A 22,337-nucleotide genomic window follows, 5' to 3' on the forward strand; every position below is an offset into this window, starting at 1 on the left:
GAATAAGGAACTGCACTTCTAAACTTTTGGCACACAAGAAAAACCTCTACATGATAGTTGCACTGTTGTCCGATTATTCTGTAGCTTTTCTATGAAGTAAATAATAAAGATTCCCAAAGTGTGTGCAGGGGAGAAGGAAGACTAGGATATGCCATTTTAAAACTCCTTTTTTTTTTTTTTTTTTTTTTTAAGATTGTACTTATTTGTTCATGAGAGACACAGAGACACAGGCAGAAGGAGAAGCAGGCTCCTCGCAGGGGGCCTCATGCGGGACTCAATCCCCAGACCTGGGATCGCCCTGAGCTGAAGGCAGATAGATGCTCAACTGCTGAGCCACCCTTAAAACTACTATCAAACTAACGCAATGTTAATTATTTTAAAAGTAATGATTTTCTTCTTCTTCTTTTTTTTTTTTTTTCAGGCTTCACAGCTCGGTCCGTTTTAACTCCTTTCATTCCAAATCCCAGATACACTCTCTCTCCTTCACTCCTTGCCCATCCCCAGACTTTCTTTTTTTTTTTTTTTTTTTTTTTTAAAGATTTTTTTATTTATTTATTCATGATAGTCACAGAGAGAGAGAGAGAGGCAGAGACACAGGCAGAGGGAGAAGCGGGCTCCATGCACCGGGAGCCCGACGTGGGATTCGATCCCAAGTCTCCAGGATCGCGCCCTGGGCCAAAGGCAGGCGCCAAACCGCTGCGCCACCCAGGGATCCCCATCCCCAGACTTTCCAAACTCCCTCTTCCCCCCAGGAGCGCTCCTTACCCTCTTCCACCTCTTTCCCAGGCCACGTCGCCACTACCTGCGCCCTTACCTGTCGGCGCTGAGGGCAGTGAGAGTGAACACGGAAACCCCCACGGAGGTGAGCTGGATGACGGGGATCAGTTTGCAGCCCACCTTCCCGAACATCCACTCGTCAAAGAAGTAGCGCGACGCGTCCACCGGGACGCAGGTGAGCAGCAGCAGCAAGTCCCCGGCGGCCAGGTTAGAGATGAAGATGTTGGGGACGCTCCTCATGGCGCTGGTGGTGATGAAGATCTTCACCAGCATGATGTTGCCCAGCAAGCCCACGGCGATGATGAGCAGGTAGAGGGACGGGATCACGCAGCGGATGGCGAACTTGGCGCCGGTCCCGTCCGAGGCGGGCAGAAAGTCCGGGCCGGACCCCCCCGGAACCCAGCCGCTCTGATTCTCGCCCGCGGCCCCCGAGAGGTTGCAAAGCGCCTTGGGGGGCATGGTCTCCTTCCCAGGAGAGCCCGCTGGGGTTTCATGCGCCCAGGTGCCCTGAAGCGTAACACACACTTGGGCTTAATCAATGTCCCTCTCACAGGGACAGTTTCCCCGCCTGGGGGGGGCTCGTGGTCACACTGCCCCGCATCCCAAAGACGCCCGGGACTTGGTGAGAAGTCTGTCCACGCTCTGGTGCTTCATCTCTGGAAGGGGCACTTTGGCGCCTGCTGGCTCCAAATTAAAAAAAAAAAAAAAAAAAAAAAAGGCAAAGCAGTTGCGTCTTTGTGCTAATCCTCAGTGGTTTATTTCCTTTACAGCTAGCGGAAAACAGTCCTTTAGTGAACAAAGATTTATCCCTCCGGAATTAATAAAAGTACCTGCTGGACAGTTCCCGGGGAGGCGAGGAAGTGATCCCGTAGCTGCCCAACGAAGCGCAACTGAAACCCTGGGGAACCAGCGGAGGGGCGGCTGGCACTTTCTGCAGTTCCTGCTGTCGCGTGTGGAATTGGAGGGGATCTGATTCGTCTCACTCTGCGCCCCTACATAGTTACAGTCTTACCCGCCTCCGAGCGGGAGGAGCCCCAGACAGTTTGCGAACCTCAGAATTTAGGGGCTGGGCTAGGAAGGCCCTGGAACTCTGAATTTAGGAAAGAGAATGAGAGACAAAGGATGGAGTAAATGAATGGAATTCCCTCTTCATTCTTCCTTGACCCATTTTTTTCACCCCAAATATGGAAACTCTTTCCAACAGCTGGCAAATTAGTTTTAAACTTCTTTTTATTGGAATACAGTACGCATAAGGTATGCAATTCTTGAATGTACAGCTTAATCTAACCACCATTCAGAACCTACAATCTAACCACTGTCCCTTGAAATGACTGTCCCTTGAAATGACACTATTTATTCTGCCTTTTGTCATCTAAGATTAGTTTGCTGGTTTTGAGCATCCTATAAATGGAAACTTAAAGTATTTAATCTTGTGTCCGGTTTCTTTCATTCAGCATTATATATGTGAGACCCCTTTGTGATTTTTGTGTGTGGTATTTTTCATTGTCATATAGTATTCCAGTATAAACATACCACTGTATCTTTCCCTTCTAATGTTGATATTTTGAGTCTTGATAGTTTTAGCTAATCTGGCCAATGTCTCCATAAGTATTCTTTGCCTGTCTTCTGGTGTGCATTTGGATAAATTATATATCCAAATATATCATATATCCAGTATATTTTTTAGGTAAGAATGATTGAATATGTTCAATGTTAGCAGAAATAGACAATTTTCCAAAATAAATTCCAACTTTTTTTCTTTTGGAAACTTGCTGGACAATATCTACTAAGACTGAACATACGAGTGCCTATGACTGAGCAATGCTAACGTTAAATATAGTCTCAATACATAAATAATGCACTATTTTTTAGTTTCAGGTGTACAATTGCTGATTCAGCAATTCTATACATTACTCACTGCTCATCATGGTAAGTGTACTCTTTAATCCCCATCACCTGATACACTATTTTAAATAGGGTAGTCCCAAAACCAAAATGACTTTCCAAATTAACACCATCTGAGTTTAATGTAAACTTCTCAGAAGGGCACAATTCTGAAGTTAGTCAAATAACATCTTCATTAGGAAAAATATTAGGCTTGTTCTTGGTTCCTAAGGATAAAATTGCATGATAAAAATAAAATTAGTCAAGAACTACCTATAATGATCAGCATAAGCTGATGAAAAGTGCCAACCTATTTCTAGAATGTAAGCAATGTTTCAAGTATTTCTGACCAATAACAGCATTTAATTACCATAGGCTCATTAGACAAGATAAACATTTGCTCTATAGTCAATTTTATGTTTATTAACTTGATTATAAGTCTGTCCTTAACATATTCTTCTTGATTTCATTATTTAATTTGTTATTAGGTCACAGTTGGCTAAATAAAATAAGTTTGAATATATGTATATAAATCACTTTTATATATCAGATATATAGGCAATTAATAGCACATATAAGTTGAGAATGTCTCTAGGAATTTTATCTTCAAAGTTTTTTGAATTTTATCTTTTAACATCCAATCTTATTATGCAAAGTAAATTAACTATGAAAGCAATCTTTTACATTATGAAATCTCCCATTTTCAAATTGCAACTATCCCATTCTAACCTATTTTATATGAAAACATATTTTAGTCTAAATGGTTGTACAAAGAGACACCTGCATGGCTTAGTTTGCCTTTGGTTTAGGTCATAATCTCAGGGTCCTGGTAAGGAGCCCATGTTGGACTCCCTGCCCAGCTGGGAGTCTGCTTCTCCCTCTCTCTGCTCATGCTCTTTCTCTCTCTTTGTATCTCTCAAATAAATAAAGTCTTTAAAAAATAAAAATAAATAAATAAATTGCTGTATGAAAATCTGTATTCTCCTCTGTGTCTGATAATGCTAAGCATTTAGATGAGAAAAATGTTTAGTCTGAACACTGAATTACTAAATGTCCAATTGCCTGGCATTATAGAAATAAGACATCTAGATTATAGAATTTTTGCATTTTAAGTGGATCCATATGTATTTACTCAAAGTCTTAGGTTCATGAGATTGGAGAGCATAATGAATACTTTAATAATAATAGCCTTACTGATTTTTATTAAAATATTATAAAGTTATTATAATTATGTATGTATTACTTAGATATACACCAAATTACGTATAAGTGTATAGCTATTGTCTCATTTGCATAAGATCAACCCATCAGAATAAACATCTGCTGAAGGGATAAATTTTTTTATTATACTCAATGCTCTATGCATTGCATTAGGTTCCTTAGAGTTATATGTTATTTAATATTTATATGTGTTCTATGAGGTACACTTTTGAGTCTTAATTTTACATATGAGATGATCAAAACTCATAGAGGTAAGATAACTTGCTTAATTTCCTAAAAACTTTAGTAAAACTGTATTTTGAAATTTATTCGACTTCAGTCTACTGTATCTCATTGTTCTAGGAGAATAAAATTGCATAAAAAATGTGATTTCTATATATTTGAAAGATACATTTTTAATATTGAAGTATTCAATGTTTATAAAATACATATTATACATTTTATTGCCCTAAGCTGAGCAAAATCTATTCAGAAGTATATTAAACATTCCTTGTTGTTTAAAATTCATGCAAATAAGATGCATTCACAACCAAAAAAAAAAAAGAAAAAAAATTGTCAATGGAAACTAAACCAATAATGATACAGATGATACAATAAATAGATAAGGATATTAAAATTGTAACTTAAAATGTAATGAAACCTTATACTATGTGTTCAAGAAGGAAGAAGAAAATATTAGCATTAACATAGAGAAATGGTGAATACAAAAAGACATTGAATTTCTACAGAGGAAAAAGCAATGTTATGGGAAACAAATACTATAGGGTTAACTGCAGAAGAGATCAGTGAGCTTGAAATATAGTAACAGAAAATTTTTAAAATATTTATTTATTTATTCATTCATTCATTCATTCATTCATTCATGAGAGAGGTAGAGACATAGGCAGAGAGAAAAGCAGCCTTCTTGCAGGGAGCCTGATGTGGGACTCAATCCCCAGATCCAGGATCATGCCCTGAGCCAAAGGCAGATGCTTAACTGCTAAGCCACCCAGGCATCCCTAGTAATAGAAATTATCCAAAATAGAATACTCAGAGAAAAGGCTGAAGAAAACAACAACAAAAAAAAGAACAGGGTATCAATGCACTGTAGAAAACAGTCAATGGCCTAATCTTTCTGTAATTAGGTCCTTAAAGGACAGAAGAGAAAGAAAAAATTAAAGTAATGGCCTAGCATTTTTTTCAAGTTTGATGAAAGCAAATCCCAGGTAGAAGAAACATGAAGAAAATTCTACCAAGAAGGAAAACTGGAAGCTTTCCCAGTAAGATCGGAAACAAGAAAGGATGTTTTTTTTCACTGCTTTTATTACACATTTTACTGGAAGTCCTAGCAATGCAATAGGACAAGAAAAGGACATGAAAGGTATACTGATTAAGAAGAAGGAAATAAAACTGTCATTGTTCCAAAACATGGCATGATTATTTATGTAAACAATCCATAAAATTCAACAGAAAATCTCCTGCAACTAAAAAGTTATTATAGCAAGGTTGCAGGACACGAGGTTAATTTACAAAAGTTAACTGTTTTTTTTTATATACCAGCAATGAATAAGTAGAATTTGAAATTAAAAACAATACCATTTACACTAACACTCCTATAATAAAATACTTGTACAAATCTGAAAAAATATATACAAGATCTATATGAGGAAAACCATAAAACTCTGTTAAAAGAAATCACATAAATAAAGGAATAAAATAAATGGAGAGATAACCCATAGTCGTGGATAGAAAGACTTAATATTTTTAAGATATCACATTTTCCCAATTTGACCTACAATGCAATATTAATCAAAATCTTAAGTCTATTTGTGAATATTGACAAAGTTAATCTAATGTTTATATGGTAAAGCAAAAGACCAGACTACCCAACACAATATTGAAAAAGAATGAAGTCAGGGACACCTAGGTGGCTCAGCAGTTAAGCATCTGCCTTCAGCCCAGGGCGTGATCCTGGAGACCCAGGATCAAGTCCCATGTCGGGCTCCCTGCATGGAGCCTGCTTCTCTCTCTGCCTCTCTCTGTGTGTGTCTCTCATTAATAAATAGACAAAATCTTTTAAAAAAAAAATGAAGTCAGAGAACTTACACTATCTGACTTCAAGATTTACTATAGAACTACAGTGATCAGGACAGTATGGTATTGGCAAAAGAATAAACAAATAAATCAATGGGACAGAACAAAGAGTGCAGAAATAGACTCACATAAATATATTCAACTAATCTCTGAAAAGGAAGCAAAGAATACTATGGAGCAAAGATTGTCTTTTAGCAAATGGTGCTAGAAAAAGCATCCACATGCAAAATAATAATAATAATAATAATAATAATAGAGACACAGACCTTACACTCTACACAAAATTAGACATCAATATAAGTGTAAAACATAACACAATAAATCTCTTATAAGAAACATAGGAGAAAACCTAGATGACCTTGGATGGTAATGGTTTTTTAGATCCATTATTGAAAGCCCAACGCATAAAGGATTGATAAACTTGACTAAATTAAGAGATTGAAATTATATACTTCTGCTCTGCAAAAATACAGTCAAGAAAATGAGAAGACAAGCCACAAACTGGGAAAAAAATATTTCTAAAATATATAGCTGATAAATGACTGTTACTCAAAAATGTAAACATTTAATACTCAACAACAACAACAACAACAAAACCATTTAAAAAATAGGCCAAAAATCTGGGCAGCTTACCAAAGAACATGCACAGCTGGCAAATAAGAATATGAAAAGATGTTCAACATCGTTTGTCATTAGGGAATTACAAATTAAAACAATAGTGAGCTTTTCCACCTACTACCCCATCCCCCAGCATCCCCTTCTGATTGTATCCCACTTACTTCCAGCTCTGGGTTCCTGCTAGGTTAGAGTACCATTGACTCTTTCCAGCCATTGTCATGATCATCTACTGGGACCTCATCAGCCATGATGAGCTGGGTTGTGCCTGGAGATGGAGGGGAATATAGCCAGTAAGACACTGATGAGCCACTCATTGCTGAAAATGCCTTTACTGAAGGCCCTAGGGGAAAGGTATCCAACACACAGTCATCCCTGGTGTTGATATTGTCACGAACTATCACTTGTAAGAGACCAAATTCACAAAAGAAGCCTACAAGTAGTACATCAAAGATTGTATGAAATCAATCAAAGGGAAACTTAAAGAACAGTATCAAAAAGAGTAAAATTTTTTATGACAGAGGCTACAGAAAAAAATCAAGCACATGCTTGCTAATTTCAAAAACTACCAATTCTTTCTTGGTAAAAACATGAATCCAGATGACATGGTTTTTATCCTGGACTACCATGAAGATGGTGTGAGCTCATATGTGATTTATTTGAAGGCTGGTTTAGTGTGAAAGAGTATTAATGCATTTGGATGTTTTTAATGTCCCACTTTGGATGTTATCACCTATTGCCATGACTGGCTGCTGCTTTTCATCCACACAGCACCAGAACTTAACAAAGGGACTGTTGTCATCTTGAACTCTTCGTTTATTTTGACCTTGATTTATTGGAGCAGAGTCATTGTTTTTAAGAAAAAAAAATGTCATGTAGTTGTCAAAAAATAAAAAGCACTTAAATTCAAAACAGCAATGAGATACCAATTCACATCTATTAGAATGGCCAAAATCCAAAATTCTGATAACATCAAATGCTAATGAGGAACAACAGTTTTAGAATGTATTAGAACAGCCTTACAACATGCTAATAAGGAACATCAGTAATTCTCATTTATTGCTGCTAGAAGTGCAAAATGATATAGCCACTTTGGAATATAGTTTGGACTTTCTTACAAAACTAGATATATTATTTTCTTAAAATATTTTATTGGGATGCCTGGGTGGCTCAGCAGTTAAGCACCTGTGCTTTTCTAAAAAAAAAAAAAAAAAAGAAAAGAAAAGAAAAAATATTTATTTATTCATGAGAGACACAAAGATCCCAGAATCATGCCCTGAGCCAAAGGCAGATGCTCAACCACTGAGCCACCCAGGCATCCCACTATGTTCTTATCATGAAATATATCAGTTATGCTTCTTAGTATTTATTCAAATGAATTGAAGTCTTAATGTCCACACAAAATCCTGTATATGGAAGTTTATAGCAACTTAATTCATAATTGCCAAAACTTGGAAGTAACCAAGATGTCTTTCAGTAAGTAGACATATAAACTTTGGTAAATACAGACAGTGGAATATTATTCAGCATTAAAAAACAAGCTACTAAGCCAGGAAAAGATGTAGAGGAAACTTAAATGCATGTTACAAAGTGAAAGAAACCAGTCTGAAAAGGCTACATATTAAAGGATGCCAATGATATGATATTCTGGAAAACACAGAACTACGGAGACACTAAAAGGATTAGTAGTTGCCAGAGGTCACCTTAGGGAGGTTGCAGAGGAAAAGAGGCAGCGCACAGAGTCTTTTTAGGACAGTGAAACTACTCTGTGTGATATTATAATGGCAGATGCATGCCATTATCCATTTGTCAAAAGCCATAGAAAATACAGGGCCAGGGGAGAACTCTAATGTAAATTATGGACTCTGGGTGATAATGATCTGCCAATATAAGTTTGTTAATTATAACAAAAGTACCAGCCCATGCAGGATGTTGATAGTGAGACTGTTAAATATGAGAGGAGAGGATGTAAAGAAAAATATCTGTAGCTTTCAGTCAAATGTTTTTGTGAACCTAATGCCACTTTAAAAATTGCTCCAAAAGGGGCTCCTGGGTGGCTCAGTTGGTTGTGCATCCGGCCGTGGATTTCAGCGTAGGTTGTGATCTCACAGGCCATGATCTCGAGGATCAGGAGATAGAGCCCACTTGGGGCTCCACACTCAGCAGGGAGCCTGCTTGAGACTCCGTCTCTCTTCCTCTTCCTCTATCCCTCCTCCCCTACACTCTCACTCTCTCTCTCCAAAATAAAGAAAATAAATATTTTAAAAAATTATTCTAAACCATAAAGTCTTTTTTTTAAAAGACAAATAGGATAAAATCATAGTTAGTTATAAGGTGCTATATTTTACCTAGATATTTATGTCTATTAGAACTCTTTGATAGAATTATCTGTTCTATATTTTAATATCAAAAGGAGTCTTACTTGGGATTGTTTTTTAAATAAAATCTACCTATGGCTTAAAAAAAGAATTGTTCCAAGGTATATCGTAATCAAATCAGCATTCAATAAGAGATTTTGCACAAGGAAAAGGTAAGCTATGAAAACAGAGAGTTCTAAAGTTCTCTGCAAGGGAACTAACTGAATCAGGAAGAGAGTATAAGGAAATTCAGGCTGAAAGGCACTCTTGAAAACAATGAAATAAATGAAAGTAACCCTGACAGTAGTTCAAATTGACTTTGAAAAACCAAAGAATGTCAGTACATTTAATTAGAAAAGACAGTATATGCATATTTCTTCCTTTTTCTTCTTTTAGCTTATTTTAAAAAGCAATTGTATAAACCAATACATATAAAATTTACTGTTGGCCTTATAATATATACAAATATAATAATATTTGACAATTAATGCACAAAGTAGGCAGGTGGGAACAGAACTACATAGGAGTAAGAAAGAGACACTAGACAAATCTTTAAGGACAAATAAAGAGAATCCAGAAGAACAAATGGAAAGAACCAAGAATAGTAAATAGGAAAGTTTTTTTAACAAACAATAAATATATACTTCCTCTTTCTTTCTTTTTCTCCCAGCATCTTTTAAAAGGATTAATTATATATAAAGTAAAAATTATAACAATGTATTGTTGGGCTTGTATCACACATAAACTGGTATTAATTTAGTATAAATCTGAAGTAGATTCTGATAAGATATGTATGATAAGCCCTAGAACAACCACTAAGAAAATAACACAAAACATATAGTAAAAATAAATCTAAAGAATTAAAATGTTAAACTAGGAAATATTTATTTTATACAAAAGAAGGCAATAAAAAAGGAACAGAAGAACAAAAAAGATTTGAGACATGCAAAAAACAGAGAAAATTATCACACAAAATCCAACTTTATCAATAATAACATAAAAGGTGAGTGGATTAAACAATTCAAGCAAAAAACAGAGATCAGCAGATTGTATTAAAAAACAAGATCAAGGCCATCTGGCTAGCTTAGTTGTTAAGCATCTGTTTTGGGCTCAGGTCATGATCTCGGGGTCCTAGGATGGAGCCCCACTTTGGGCTCCCTGTCCAGTGGGGAGTCTGCTTCTCCCTCACCCTTGGCCCCTCTCCCTTCACCCCCCTCTCTTGCTTGTGCTCTCTCTCTCTCTCAAATAAATAAATAAAATCTTTAAAAAAGAAAAAAAGATCTAACTCTGTAAGAGATACACACTTTAGATTCAAAGGTAAATGTAGGTTGAAAGGAAAAGAATGGAAAAACAAATACAAACAGCAGCCATGAGAGAGCTGTAGTGCTATGATAGTATCAGACAAAATAGCCTTTAAAACAAAGAGGTTACTAGAGATAAAAGACATTTTTTAATGATAAAAGGGTCAATTCATCAAGAATATTTAACAATTCTAAACACATCTGTACATAATAACCAAATCTCAAGTTACATGAAGCCAATATTGACAGAATTTAAGGGAAAAACTGACAATTCAAGAGTAATAATATTACTCTTGATATTAATATTTCAGTTTCAATAATGACTAGAACAACTAGACAAAGGGGCAACAAGTAACGAGACTTAACACTATAAACCAACTAGACCTAACAGACATCATTAGAACAATCTACTCAGCAACTGAAAAAGACATATTCTTCTCAAGTACATGTGAAACATTCTCCATGGAACACTTGGGTGGCTCAATGGTTGAGTGTCTGCCTTTGGCTCAGGTCATGATCCCAGGGTCCTGGGATCCAGCCCTGCATCGGGCTTCCCGCAGAGAGCCTCCTTCTCCCTCTGCCTATGTCTCTTACTCTCTGTGTCTCTCATGAATAAATAAATAAAATATTTTTAAAAAGAAAAAGAAACACCCTCCAGGATAGATCATAAGCTAGGCCATAAAACAATCTTCGATGAATGTAAAATTATTAAAATCATTAAAAACATTAAAAGCATTAAAATGTTTTTTTGACCACAATGGAATAAAGTTATAAATCAATAATGAGAAATTTAGGATATTCACAAATATAGGGAAATTAAACAACATATTCCTTAGTATCTAATGTGTCAAATAAGAAACCACAATGGAAATTAGAAAATATTTTAGGATGAAAATATTGATATAACAAACCAAAATTACAAGAATGCAATCAAATCAGTTTTTAGAAAGAAATTTATAGCTCTAAACACCTATATTAAAAAGGAAGAAAAATCTTAATTTAATATCCTAATCTTTCATCTTAAAGCAAGAAAAGAACAACTGAATCAAGCAGATGGAAAGAAATCATAAAAATTAAAGCAGACATCAATGCAATAGAAAATAGAAAAATGAGAACAAAAATAAAAAACAGTAAAACTTCATTCTTTGAAGAGATCAAAAAAAACTTGATAACACTTTAGCTAGACTGACCAAGAAGAGAGAAGACTCAAATTGCTAAAATCAAGTACGAAAGAAGGGCTTCATTTTTGTACCTTTCAGACACCATCAAGGAAGTGTCAAGATGATACACAGAACAGAATTTATAAATCATATATCTAATAAAGTACATTTATCTAGAAGTAAAGACAACTCAATATAGAAATGTACAAAAGATCTAAATAAATCCAAGGAAAATATATAAATCCAAAGAGATCTCCAAAGAAGATATAAATGGCTAATCAGCACATGAAAAGAAGCTCAATATTAATAGCCACTGGGGAAATGCAAATCAAAGAAGATAAGATAAGATACCTCTTTGTATCTACTACATAGCTATAATCAAAAAGTCAGACAAAAACAAATGTTGGCAAGGCTGTGGAGAAATCCAAATGCTTATACGTTGCTAGTAGAAATGAAAAATGAGACAGCCTTAGTGGAAAACAATCAGGCTGTTCCTCAAAAGGGTACAAAAAGAAGTACCATATTACCAAGCAATCTACTCCTAAGTGTTCAACAAAATCATATATTACACAAAACCTTTATGATCACAGTATTATTCATAATAGCCAAAATGTGGAAACAAATGTCCCTCAACTGATAAATGGGTAAATAAAATATAATATATCCATATAATGGAGTATTGTTTGGTATTAAAAAGGAATCAAGCACTGATAAATGTCACAGGATGGATGAGCCTTGATAATATTACCCTAAGTGCAGAAGCCAATCACAAAAGACCATATACTATATAAGTCCACTTACATGAAATGAAGTGTACAAAATTTATGTGAAATGTCCAGAATGGGCAAATCTATAAGAACAGAAAATACTTTAGTGGTTGCCTAGGACTGAGGAGTAGAGGAAGGGGGCTGGAAGAAGATGTGGGGAAATGTTAGCAGGTATCAGTTTGTTTTGAGGGCGACAAGATATTTTCAAATTGTGGTGATGGTTACACAACTGTGAATGTATTAATACTTTAATTGTACACTGTAAATGAATGAATTATATGGTGCGAATATATATCAATAAAGGTACTAACAGGAAGAAGACTAAAGAAGAGGAAAAAGTAGAAGAGTTGACTCTATCTTATCATGTTTAATGCTTAACCATGAATAGAAAATCTATGGACCCTGTAAATTATGGAAGTTTCTAAAGTGAGTACGTAGTTCACATCAATCTTCATGACAACTTTGCTCCTATGGATGGATCAAAATAAGTCACATTCAATTAGGAAACTTGTGGGGACAGGAAATATATTAATTTTTTCTCAGATAATCCTGCTAAGAAGTTGATTGGCTATTCCAGCAGCCTCCTCCCATTGGAAAACCATTTAAAATGATCAAAGATCTGTACCTATGCACAAAATGTTTGAATTCACTGATGCATGGCCTTCGGTTTACATCACTGGGTACAACAAAAACTGGTACCTGGGAAGAGGTCATCTCTGTGGAGAAAAGTCAGTGAATACAAGAGTCATAATCTCTGATTTGTTGATAAAAATCAAAGTTAAATACTTTTCTTAAGGAGAAGAAAACAATGCTCTGGCTATATAATAATGTGATTTCTATGAGTTTCCAATCATTAACGTTACTTATAAAAAAATTAACTCAATTGTCCCTTATGTAGTAGTCTCTTAAACCTTAGTTATGTAAAGGGAAGTTTTTTGAAGTAGTTTTATGCATTGCTAGTTTCAAGTAGGATTCACAAAAATGTGAAATTGATCACTTTATTCAAATTAAAACATAAAATTGGGATGATATTGGTTTTTATTGGAAGAAAATTGAACTTTGAAAAACTGAGGATACCAGAAATGTCAATGCCCATATAAGTCCACTAGAAATGTGACTTCAGAGAACACGCATTAAGTACATTCTTAGTAAACTCCGCTGAATTCCCCATTTAAAATGCAACTCTTTCTTTCTTGGTGAGATACCTCTCAAATAACTTGCTCAGAAGCCACCAAGGCACTTCTTAATACATGAGCAGATGTTATTTGTGTAGCTTAATTGTTAAATTGACAAAATAAGCAAATACTTCCATTCTTTCTAATTAAGTAACATTCCCTTATCCCAAAAAATTCATTTTCATTTTCATTTAATGCCACAGTCTACTAACATTCATTCTGAATGTTTAGTAGAACCACAAAACAAAAGAAAATTTTCACTTTGGAACACTTGGCCTAAATGTTGATCTGGTAAATAATCTGCTAGGTATCCCTCAAAGATAAATAGGATTATAATTTCCATGGGAGTTAGTAGTTCCTAAGAATCTCTTTTGATTTCCATATTTTGTCCTTAAAGGAATAACCACTATGTGATTCACTCCCCTCCCTCTTCCAGCATATGAATGGAAGTTCATACAGGTAAATGGCCAGGCTTAGTTTTCAAGTGAAAGAAGGTACTCTGGTTTTTTTTAAATATTATGAAGTAAGCAAAAAAGAATAAACATTAACTTCAGACTCAATATAAAGTAGGAACTGAATAAATCTCTAAAATCATTCCATGTGGCATTAGCACTCGGAGAAACAATGCGAGCAGATTGTCCTTACCCCCAACAAACTTATTAATACACTACTAAATCTCTGGCTGTAGGAGTTGGCGATTCAATATTTTGTGTCTCATTAGCGCCACCTGCTGAGTACTGCTCACATTTCGTAAAATGTAGTCACAAATCAACTGCTTGTACGCGAAAAGAACAAAATCAAAATAACAAAAGAATGACAATAGAATTATTATATCTCCAGCATTTTCTTTTCATCTGTGCTACTTGAGAATAGGTGCAATAACCAGAGCAGTCTCAGATCAGAAAAAAGAATTGGCTTTACATTTTATTTATATAAATATGATACTTAATTTTATTAATACAGGCTTTACCTTGGCAAAAGCAAATGTTATTAAGCCATAGCTGCCTTACCCATGTCATGAATTTATAATACAAATTATATAAAATAATTCGTGCAAAAAATCTTTGCAAACCACAGAACATTAAAAATGTGAAACACTCTATACAATTTAATCCATAATGGAATGGTATTTTCAGTTTTATTTTAATTTTTTTCAAAAATTTTTAAAATGCCATAGCTGAATTTATGATCCAAGCTAGGCTACTACTTTAGGTTCCATTTATTTAAGCATTTGAAAAGTTAAATATTTCAATTCCCGGGAAAGAGATTTCCTACATTTGATGGTTTGGAACCCCTTTCTTATATCTTGTCATTTATTAAAAAAAAAAAAAAAAAAAAAAGTAAAGGGATTAGTCTTATAGCTCAGTCGTATTTATTTTTCAGTTCTGAAAATGCATTGAATCTCACACAGTAAACATGCATAAGAAGATTTTATTAACCAAAATGGAGTTGGTAATTCAAACTTGTGATTTTGCTGAGTTGTGAAGTGCATGAAGTTATCTGATACCTAAGACTGTAGTTATCAACTACATTGACTTTTGATGGCTGTTGAGTTTTATGAAACAGAATGATTTCATTTAAGAAAAGTTCCTCTCACAAACTTTAGTTCTTTCACCATCTACCTATGGATCATGTCTGAAGTAATAAAATAATAATAGTAAACAAAACAATATAAAGTCGCAATTAATAAAATAGAAATGAAATAATTCCATATATCTGATTAAATGTATTCATTACACTCATTTTTTTCAACTGTATACATAGTACAGGTAAGACACCAGGATTGAAGAATCAACAAATACTTATTTTGCTTATTTTCTTATCCACAGTATCCATTTATATTACAAGCAGCTTACTGAATTTGGAAGCATCTAATATCTGCAAACATTCAGGTATTTGTCATTTTTACCTGAATGTTTCCTTTTCACATGGAGGCTTCCATATTTTATAAATATAAACATAGCTGAAATACTGAAGTCACTTACACTCTCCAAATGCAAATATATGAATGTTTAACAGATAGATACCTTCCTTTGGCACAATTCCCTCCTCCATTCACATCTTCCTGGCTATCCCTCCAGATCCCCCAGAGGTTTCTCAGCATAAAGAGCCCAATTATGAAGTAGGAAAAGTTCCACTCAAAACCGATACACGCAGTTACAAAGTGCTCTGGAGAGGTTAAAAGACTGATATGAATTTGGTCCATGGAATATAACCTGCAGCAATATTGCCAGAGAAGACAAGAATTTGAATGAGCCTCCATTGGAAAAATAAATTACTTTGTCGCCTTGAAGGCAATCTCCATGGGTCAAGGCTAAGGCCTTTTTCTTCAGTGTTGTATGGAGAATCATCTCTATTGCTGTTTTTTTTCCAGATAACTAGGTGGTTTTGACATTTTTGTGGTCAGTAATCTGATATTTTTTCACAAATTGTCTTTTTGAAAATGGAAAGTGTTCTCATTAGTTGAGTGGGAATGTTTGATCATACTAACAAATGTCTTTCTCAAAATGTATCATAACTTTAAACAAGGTCAGTGTATTAATAAGACTACTACCTTCCTCATATTTATTTTGTGTCTCTGGTCTTATATTTCCATATGTATCCAGATAATGTCAACAGCAGGAGAAAATAACATCTTAGTTCAAGAAATATAATCTTGTTAATATTTATTTAAGAGATACTGATCTGATAATGATCATCAGTAAACATTTCAGTCAAAAAACCAAAAATGCATTTGTGTCTACAAATGTATTTAATTTCCATACCTGAAACTTTAATTCAAGGAGAAAAACAGACCATCCCTGAAACTAAGGATGATGGTAGCATAAAACATAATAATTATAAAGGTCATGACAATTTACTGATTAAGGTTTATATGCCAAATATCCAGCTAGACAATCTACATTCATTATCTTATATATTATTATTAGCAATAATATGAATTTCATACTATTATCACCACTTTCCAGGCAAGAAAACTAAATCTAGAGAGGTAAAATAATATATCCAAGGTCAAACAGCTAGATAATGACAAAAAAACTGAACTGAAATCTGGCAAGTAGCTACGTCTGCAAGGATTAAAAGGTAGTTTTTCCTAATTCACTTAGAGTCATAGTCTGCTCACCATTTTTTGTGCCTATGGCACCCTCTGTCCAAATGGAATGGGTTGGGATGCCTGGGTGGCTCAGCGGTTTGGCACCTTCCTTTGGCCCAGAGCATGATCCTGGAGTCCGGGGATCGAGTCCCACTTGGGGCTCCCTGCATGGAGTCTGTTTCTCCCTCTGCCTGTGTCTCTGCCTCTTTCTCTCTCCCTCTCTCTCTGTCTCTAGTGAATAAATAAATAAAATCTTTAAAAAAATGGAATGGGTTTTCTAATTTGTCCAAAGATGTCAAGTGGCCTAGTTTTAGCCCTGTACATTGCCAAATGTTTTGAAAATTCAGAGAGAAGAATTGTTGATAGTTCAGTTGATCAGGGATGGATTCATAGATATAAGAAATTTAAATTTAGCCCCCAAATGGGTAGGATTTTAGTGAGGAAAGTAAACAGTATGGTGGGAAAATAAAAGCATTTTTGGAAAATGCAATAGGTCTACACACGGAAAAGGAATAAGACACATTTGAGGTATAGGAGATGGTCTAGAATGGCTAAAGTAGATTTTTCTAGAATGGGAGAACAGATTGAAAAAGGCCAACTTGAGAATACTCAAAATACTAAATTAAGATGTGTAATCTATGATCATTAAAATTTGGAGAGTAAAGATGACTTTGGGAGGAAGCAACCAAACCGTATATTGAGCAATTATCCTGGCAGTGGGTGTAGAAGCGTTTGAGCCAGTAATATGGCAATTAGAAGACAGTCTCAAACTATTAATACCAGACCTGAACTACACTAGTAGAAGTAAAGGAACAGGAGAGAAGAGATAATCAATCACTAGAAATGCATCATTGTTCTTTGTTCCTATGAACACTTTATTTTTTAAGTTCTTAGTTCTAATATTTTTCATGTAGGCATTAAGTTAAAACACTGAGCTCTTTCGGAATTTGACATGGGGTAATGGTTGTGAAAAATTATCCAAAGACCTTGAATTGTGATTTCACAGAAATGTTAATCAGAGAAATAACTTTAATACCCATTGCTCTCTGTAATCTCTTAATCTTACAAAAAACACACTTACCCAAACACATATCTATATCTACACAAAAATATAACTTCAGCCTACATTTACTATAAGAAGCTGTACATAGAATATTTGGCTCCAAGGGGGCGTGAAAAGTTATTAAAATCTTGTTTAGGGCAGCCCGGGTGGCTCAGCAGTTAGGCGCTGCCTTCAGCCTAGGGCGTGATCCTGGAGACCCCCATGTCAGGCTCCCTGCATGGAGCCTGCTTCTCCCTCTGCCTGTGTCTCTGCCTCTCTCTCTCTCTCTCTTTGTGTGTCTCTCATGAATAAATAAAAAAATAAAATCTTTAAAAAATAAACTCTTGTTTGGATACAGAGAACAAGGATTTCTTTATTTAGAAGATTTTATAAAGGACTCAAGGATAAATTACTGGAACCTTATATCCACTAACAGTCTTGAAACCCTAATAGGTTGTTGATGCTCTTGAGTTCTGACAAATCAGCAATCAATGGAAGGTCTCTATAGCACATCTGTGATATAATTCAATTCCAAATTGCTCTGTCTACGAACTCCAGGGAATTTACCCCAGCAGGATCCTGATTTTTCACAAGATCTTTTTGTGTTATTTGATAACTGATGAGCAATTTTTCACTGGGTATTACGGAGACATTCTTTTATTTTCTTATCCACTTAAGTTTCTATTCATCATTCAGTATTACATATTTTTAACAGACCTGTTGGCACAAAATCATCTTTCAGCTTATTGTTACTGGAAATTTTAACTGCTGCTACCCAAATAACTCCATAATTATCTTTGTTCTTTTTTTAATCTTTGTTCTTAACATAATTGCTTTTAATAAATTAATTTCTAAGATTATCATGATTAATATTACTAGAAACCTGTCACCTCACCCAAAATAGGTTAAATAATACCATAATAGTTTTACAGATAAAAAGTGCTATTAGAAAGTTGCAGCACAAAACTCATCTTAAACTATTTGTGTCTCAATAACAAACAATAAAAAATAGGATTGGTTTCCATTCACTGGAGTGTCCAAAAGTGCTTATGATGACAAGTTCACTAGATATTCATAGGATCTTTTGACACAGGTTGAAAAGTTTATACCCCTTACATATAAAGCTGGAAAAAATGCCTCCATCTGAAACTACCAGAAAATATGTAAATGGTTTTAGTTCATATGACACATAAAACTCAAATAATTATAGTCAGTAGCATATTAATAAAGTCATCTCACATATGTTTTCATATTTTACTAGCTCCAGTACATTTCCATCCCAAGATCTATATTAACATTTTATTTTATTTTTTTTAAAGATTTTATTTATTTATTCATGATAGTCACACAGAGAGAGACAGAGAGGCAGAGACACAGGCAGAGGGAGAAGCAGGCTCCATGCACCGGGAGCCCGATGTGGGATTCGATCTCAGGTCTCCAGGATCACGCCCCGGGCCAAAGGCAGGCGCCAAACCGCTGCGCCACCCAGGGATCCCTATATTAACATTTTAAAGATAAATTACCACATTCCAATACTTGATAAGTAGGAATTCATAGAAAAGTGGCCATTAATTTTTTTATAAAAAGGAGCAAAGGTGGTTTATATATGAGGTGTTCAAAACAGAGAAAGGTTTTAATCAGCTTTCAAAAGCTAAATTTGTCTCAAGCTCATTATTATTCAAAGCAATGAATTTTCCCTGGTAACATGTCACAGAGGGAATAAGGAATGGAAAGTCTAATGAAAGCCCAGCAATTTAGCACAGGGTTTAAATTCAGTAATCTGGAATTTGTGCACATAAGACTAAATATATGCACTAAAGTTTGATTCTATAAGCATTTCAGAAATTAAAGGAATCTATGTATTTCAAAAATACAAAATATGATTCAACATATATTAAAATTAAGCAGCAGTTAGAGTACACTACCTTATCAAACATAGAAGAATTATTTATTTTTCCCAAACTAAAGCTTATGACAGAAGTATTTACAATCTCTCAATATGTCCAACACTGAAAAATTATAACAAATTGATGACTTATGGATCTTATATTGATGAAAATTAGAGTGAAATCAGGGATAAACACCAACACAAAGTACTACTAAGCCTGAGCTTTCTGAGTTTGATTCTACAGCAAACAATTTTACAAAAACCATTTGCTGTCAGATATGTACCTCCCTACAGACACCTGGTTCACAAAAAAAAAATTTTTTAAAACTTGGAATGCACAAATTTAAAAATTCAGTATTTTTCAGAAAGATGAAAATAACCCTTCAACCAATAAATCTAAAACATCTAGTTACAGCGCTATAATGCTCACTAACTCTTTTAGCATTTAAATAATTTGAAATAGGGCAGCCAGGTGCTCAGTGGTTTAGCGCTACTTTCAGCCCAGGACATGATCCTGGAGACCCGGGATCGAGTCCCATATCGGGCTCCCTGCATTGAGCCTGCCTCTGCCTGTGTCTCTGCCTCTCTCTTTCTCTGTGTCTCTCATGAATAAATAAATGAAATCTTAAAAAAAAAATTTGAAATAACATGAAAACTTGAACACGTTGAAAGGTTATGCTAAAACACTCATATTTGTAGACCTCACCAAGTTATTACTAAGAATATTAATCATCTGTACATAATCAATCTTGATGCCAAAGTTTTTCATCTGATAATGGCAATTTGTGGTAAGTTCAGATAAGAGCCCTCCAAAATCGTGTTTGTAAGATGCAGGTTGTTTCATAATGAAGAATCTATTCATTGATAAATTACCATAATATATCTTCAGGTTTATCCAGGAATCGCTCTTGGGAGAAATTCCTATATCTAAAGATCTTTGGGGTTATAATGACTATTTAAAAAGTGTCAGGGGGCCTAGAAGCTTTTGGGAAGTTGATGTGAATTTGATGACCAAGAAATAGTCCATCTTCTGGCACATCTGAAGGACAAACACCAAGGCTGCCTAAAGGTAATTTTTTTTTTTTTTTAAACATCAGACCAGTTGGTCTAACTACTGTCTTCCTTTCTACATTTTCTCAGTATACTTCCTTCCTCTTTAAGATCAGGTGCATCAGGTGTACTCAGGAGTGCACATTCAGTTTAAAAGGATAAAACATTTCCACATTCATGTGGGTGGCAGATTATTATAGTGAAGAACCCCAGGGAAGAAAGGCATAGGAAACCATCAGAGCAGTCATACAATAATCCTTGCCCTCAGTGCTCTCAATTCAGAAGCCTATGTCAGGTCTCAGAGAGCACCAGAGCAATGAGTTTTCTGCATTGAGAACACAACATCCACTCATTTGTGTGTGTTTCACACTTGTGTTCCCCAAGTGTCTTAGACTGGGTTCCATAGAGACAAATTCTGAGATGACAACGTGTATGCAGGAGGTTTATTGAAGAGTGCTTTTAGGAACTGACCCCATAAGGAAATGAGGAAAGTAGGATTGAGCAGATGAAGAAGCTCCTGCAAAGTGGTTGCTCCTGAAGGCTCCATCATTCCAGTAGCTGGAATGCCCTTCAGAGCTGTTCTGAAATGGAATGGGAACAGGCCTTTTAGTTCTGCATTGGCCAGTTTCTGGCCATGTGTCACTCTCTGGGAAGAAACACATGCTCAAGTGAGAAATTTCCCTGCAGCAGAGGACTCTGCTCAGTGAAGGATGTAGTTGTGCACTGCCAGCAGCCAATATTCCTAGCAGTGGGGTGATGGTATATACAAAAGGCATCATAGCCTCTATGACACCAGAAAGGGAGATGTGATTCAGTCAGGCTAACCACATCTAAATAAGAAGACCTCATCAAGCTTTCTGAATCAAGCCAATTCATGAATGGCTCTGGCTGGTGCCCTAAGAACTGGTCCAGGCAGTTGCAGCCAAGTAAACCAGTCTGCTTTCATCCAAATGATAAAGAGCAAAGAATCTCCAGGGACTGTAGCATGGTGGGTACTTGAAGGCTTACAGACTCATCTTCAGTGTAACAAATGAACAACTTCTCAAAAATACCATATCAACAACACCACAATAATACTTTATGTTAATTTAGTACTTACAGTGCTAGATATTATGTTAAGTACGTAATCTATCTCATTTGATCCTAACAGCACCCCTGTGAGGTGAGTATTATTATTATTTTTTGTTATAGATGGGAAATTGAAACAGGAATAAAAGCAGAAATGTATCCAAAATGACACAAGTGATCATAGAACTTAAAGCATTTCACACTCTTTCATTCTAAGCGACTGTACTAAACTATCAACACAGCCTGACTTATTGCTGACCTTATACTACTTGGTACTTGGATCAAATTCTGTTGACTTTTTAGCTTTAAGTGTAAAGTAAGATCTACGCATTACAAATACTGCAAAATTGAATTATATTTATTCAGCGATCCCATGATCTTTACTCTTCAGAATATTGTTGAGAACAGTGAAACTAGTTTTAAAGACTTTTATGTTACAGTAGAAAGAGTTTGATACAAATTGGATGGGTTTTTTCCTGTTTTCTGCTGTAAACAACTAGAAAACAATCATTGTAAAATATGAGGCAGCCATTGAAAAACAAGCAGCACAGAACTGAAGGCACTGCAAAGAGAGAAATAAACCAGGCAAGCCCAGGCTGCATAAACTTATTCCCTAGAGGCAGCTCAGGTCCCTAGCTCAGAAAGTGGAAACCCTAACACCATTCAGTGGCCTCATTGAATTGAGGAATCAGAAATCAGTGCTTGAAGAGACAAAGAGGCTTAGAATTTGGATGTCAGAGTAAATAAAGAGAAACCTAGAGAAGAACAGGAGGGTCCGTTTGAGGCTCTGACTGAGTACTGATCTCCTCAAGCATAGAAGAAGCTTCCCAAAGTCAGAGAAAAAACCACTCACAAGTAGTTACAA

At 35.3% G+C, this 22,337-nt stretch overlaps 1 protein-coding gene and 1 long non-coding RNA gene across 3 annotated transcripts in view; one reads left to right on the forward strand and one right to left on the reverse strand.

Moving 5' to 3' along the window:
- Window positions 1-22,337, reverse strand: part of NMBR (neuromedin B receptor) — an 85,629-nt gene that overhangs the window by 16,417 nt on the left and 46,875 nt on the right. Inside the window, exon 2 of one of the 2 annotated variants that reach the window (XM_025422427.3) lies at window positions 815-1,867. In XM_025422427.3, the coding sequence (XP_025278212.1) occupies window positions 815-1,236 (422 nt within the window). In that variant the 5' untranslated portion in view covers window positions 1,237-1,867. Of the gene's footprint in view, window positions 1-814; window positions 1,868-22,337 lie in introns of those variants that run through there. The other variant, XM_025422428.3, reaches the window with a different exon arrangement.
- Window positions 1,770-20,417, forward strand: LOC125755581 (uncharacterized). The gene is made up of 3 exons (XR_007412374.1): window positions 1,770-2,031; window positions 2,650-2,706; window positions 20,244-20,417. It is a non-coding gene; the product is annotated as an uncharacterized LOC125755581 (long non-coding RNA).

The sequence above is a fragment of the Canis lupus genome, chromosome 1, assembly GCF_003254725.2.
Source record: "Canis lupus dingo isolate Sandy chromosome 1, ASM325472v2, whole genome shotgun sequence".
NCBI lineage: Eukaryota > Metazoa > Chordata > Mammalia > Carnivora > Canidae > Canis > Canis lupus.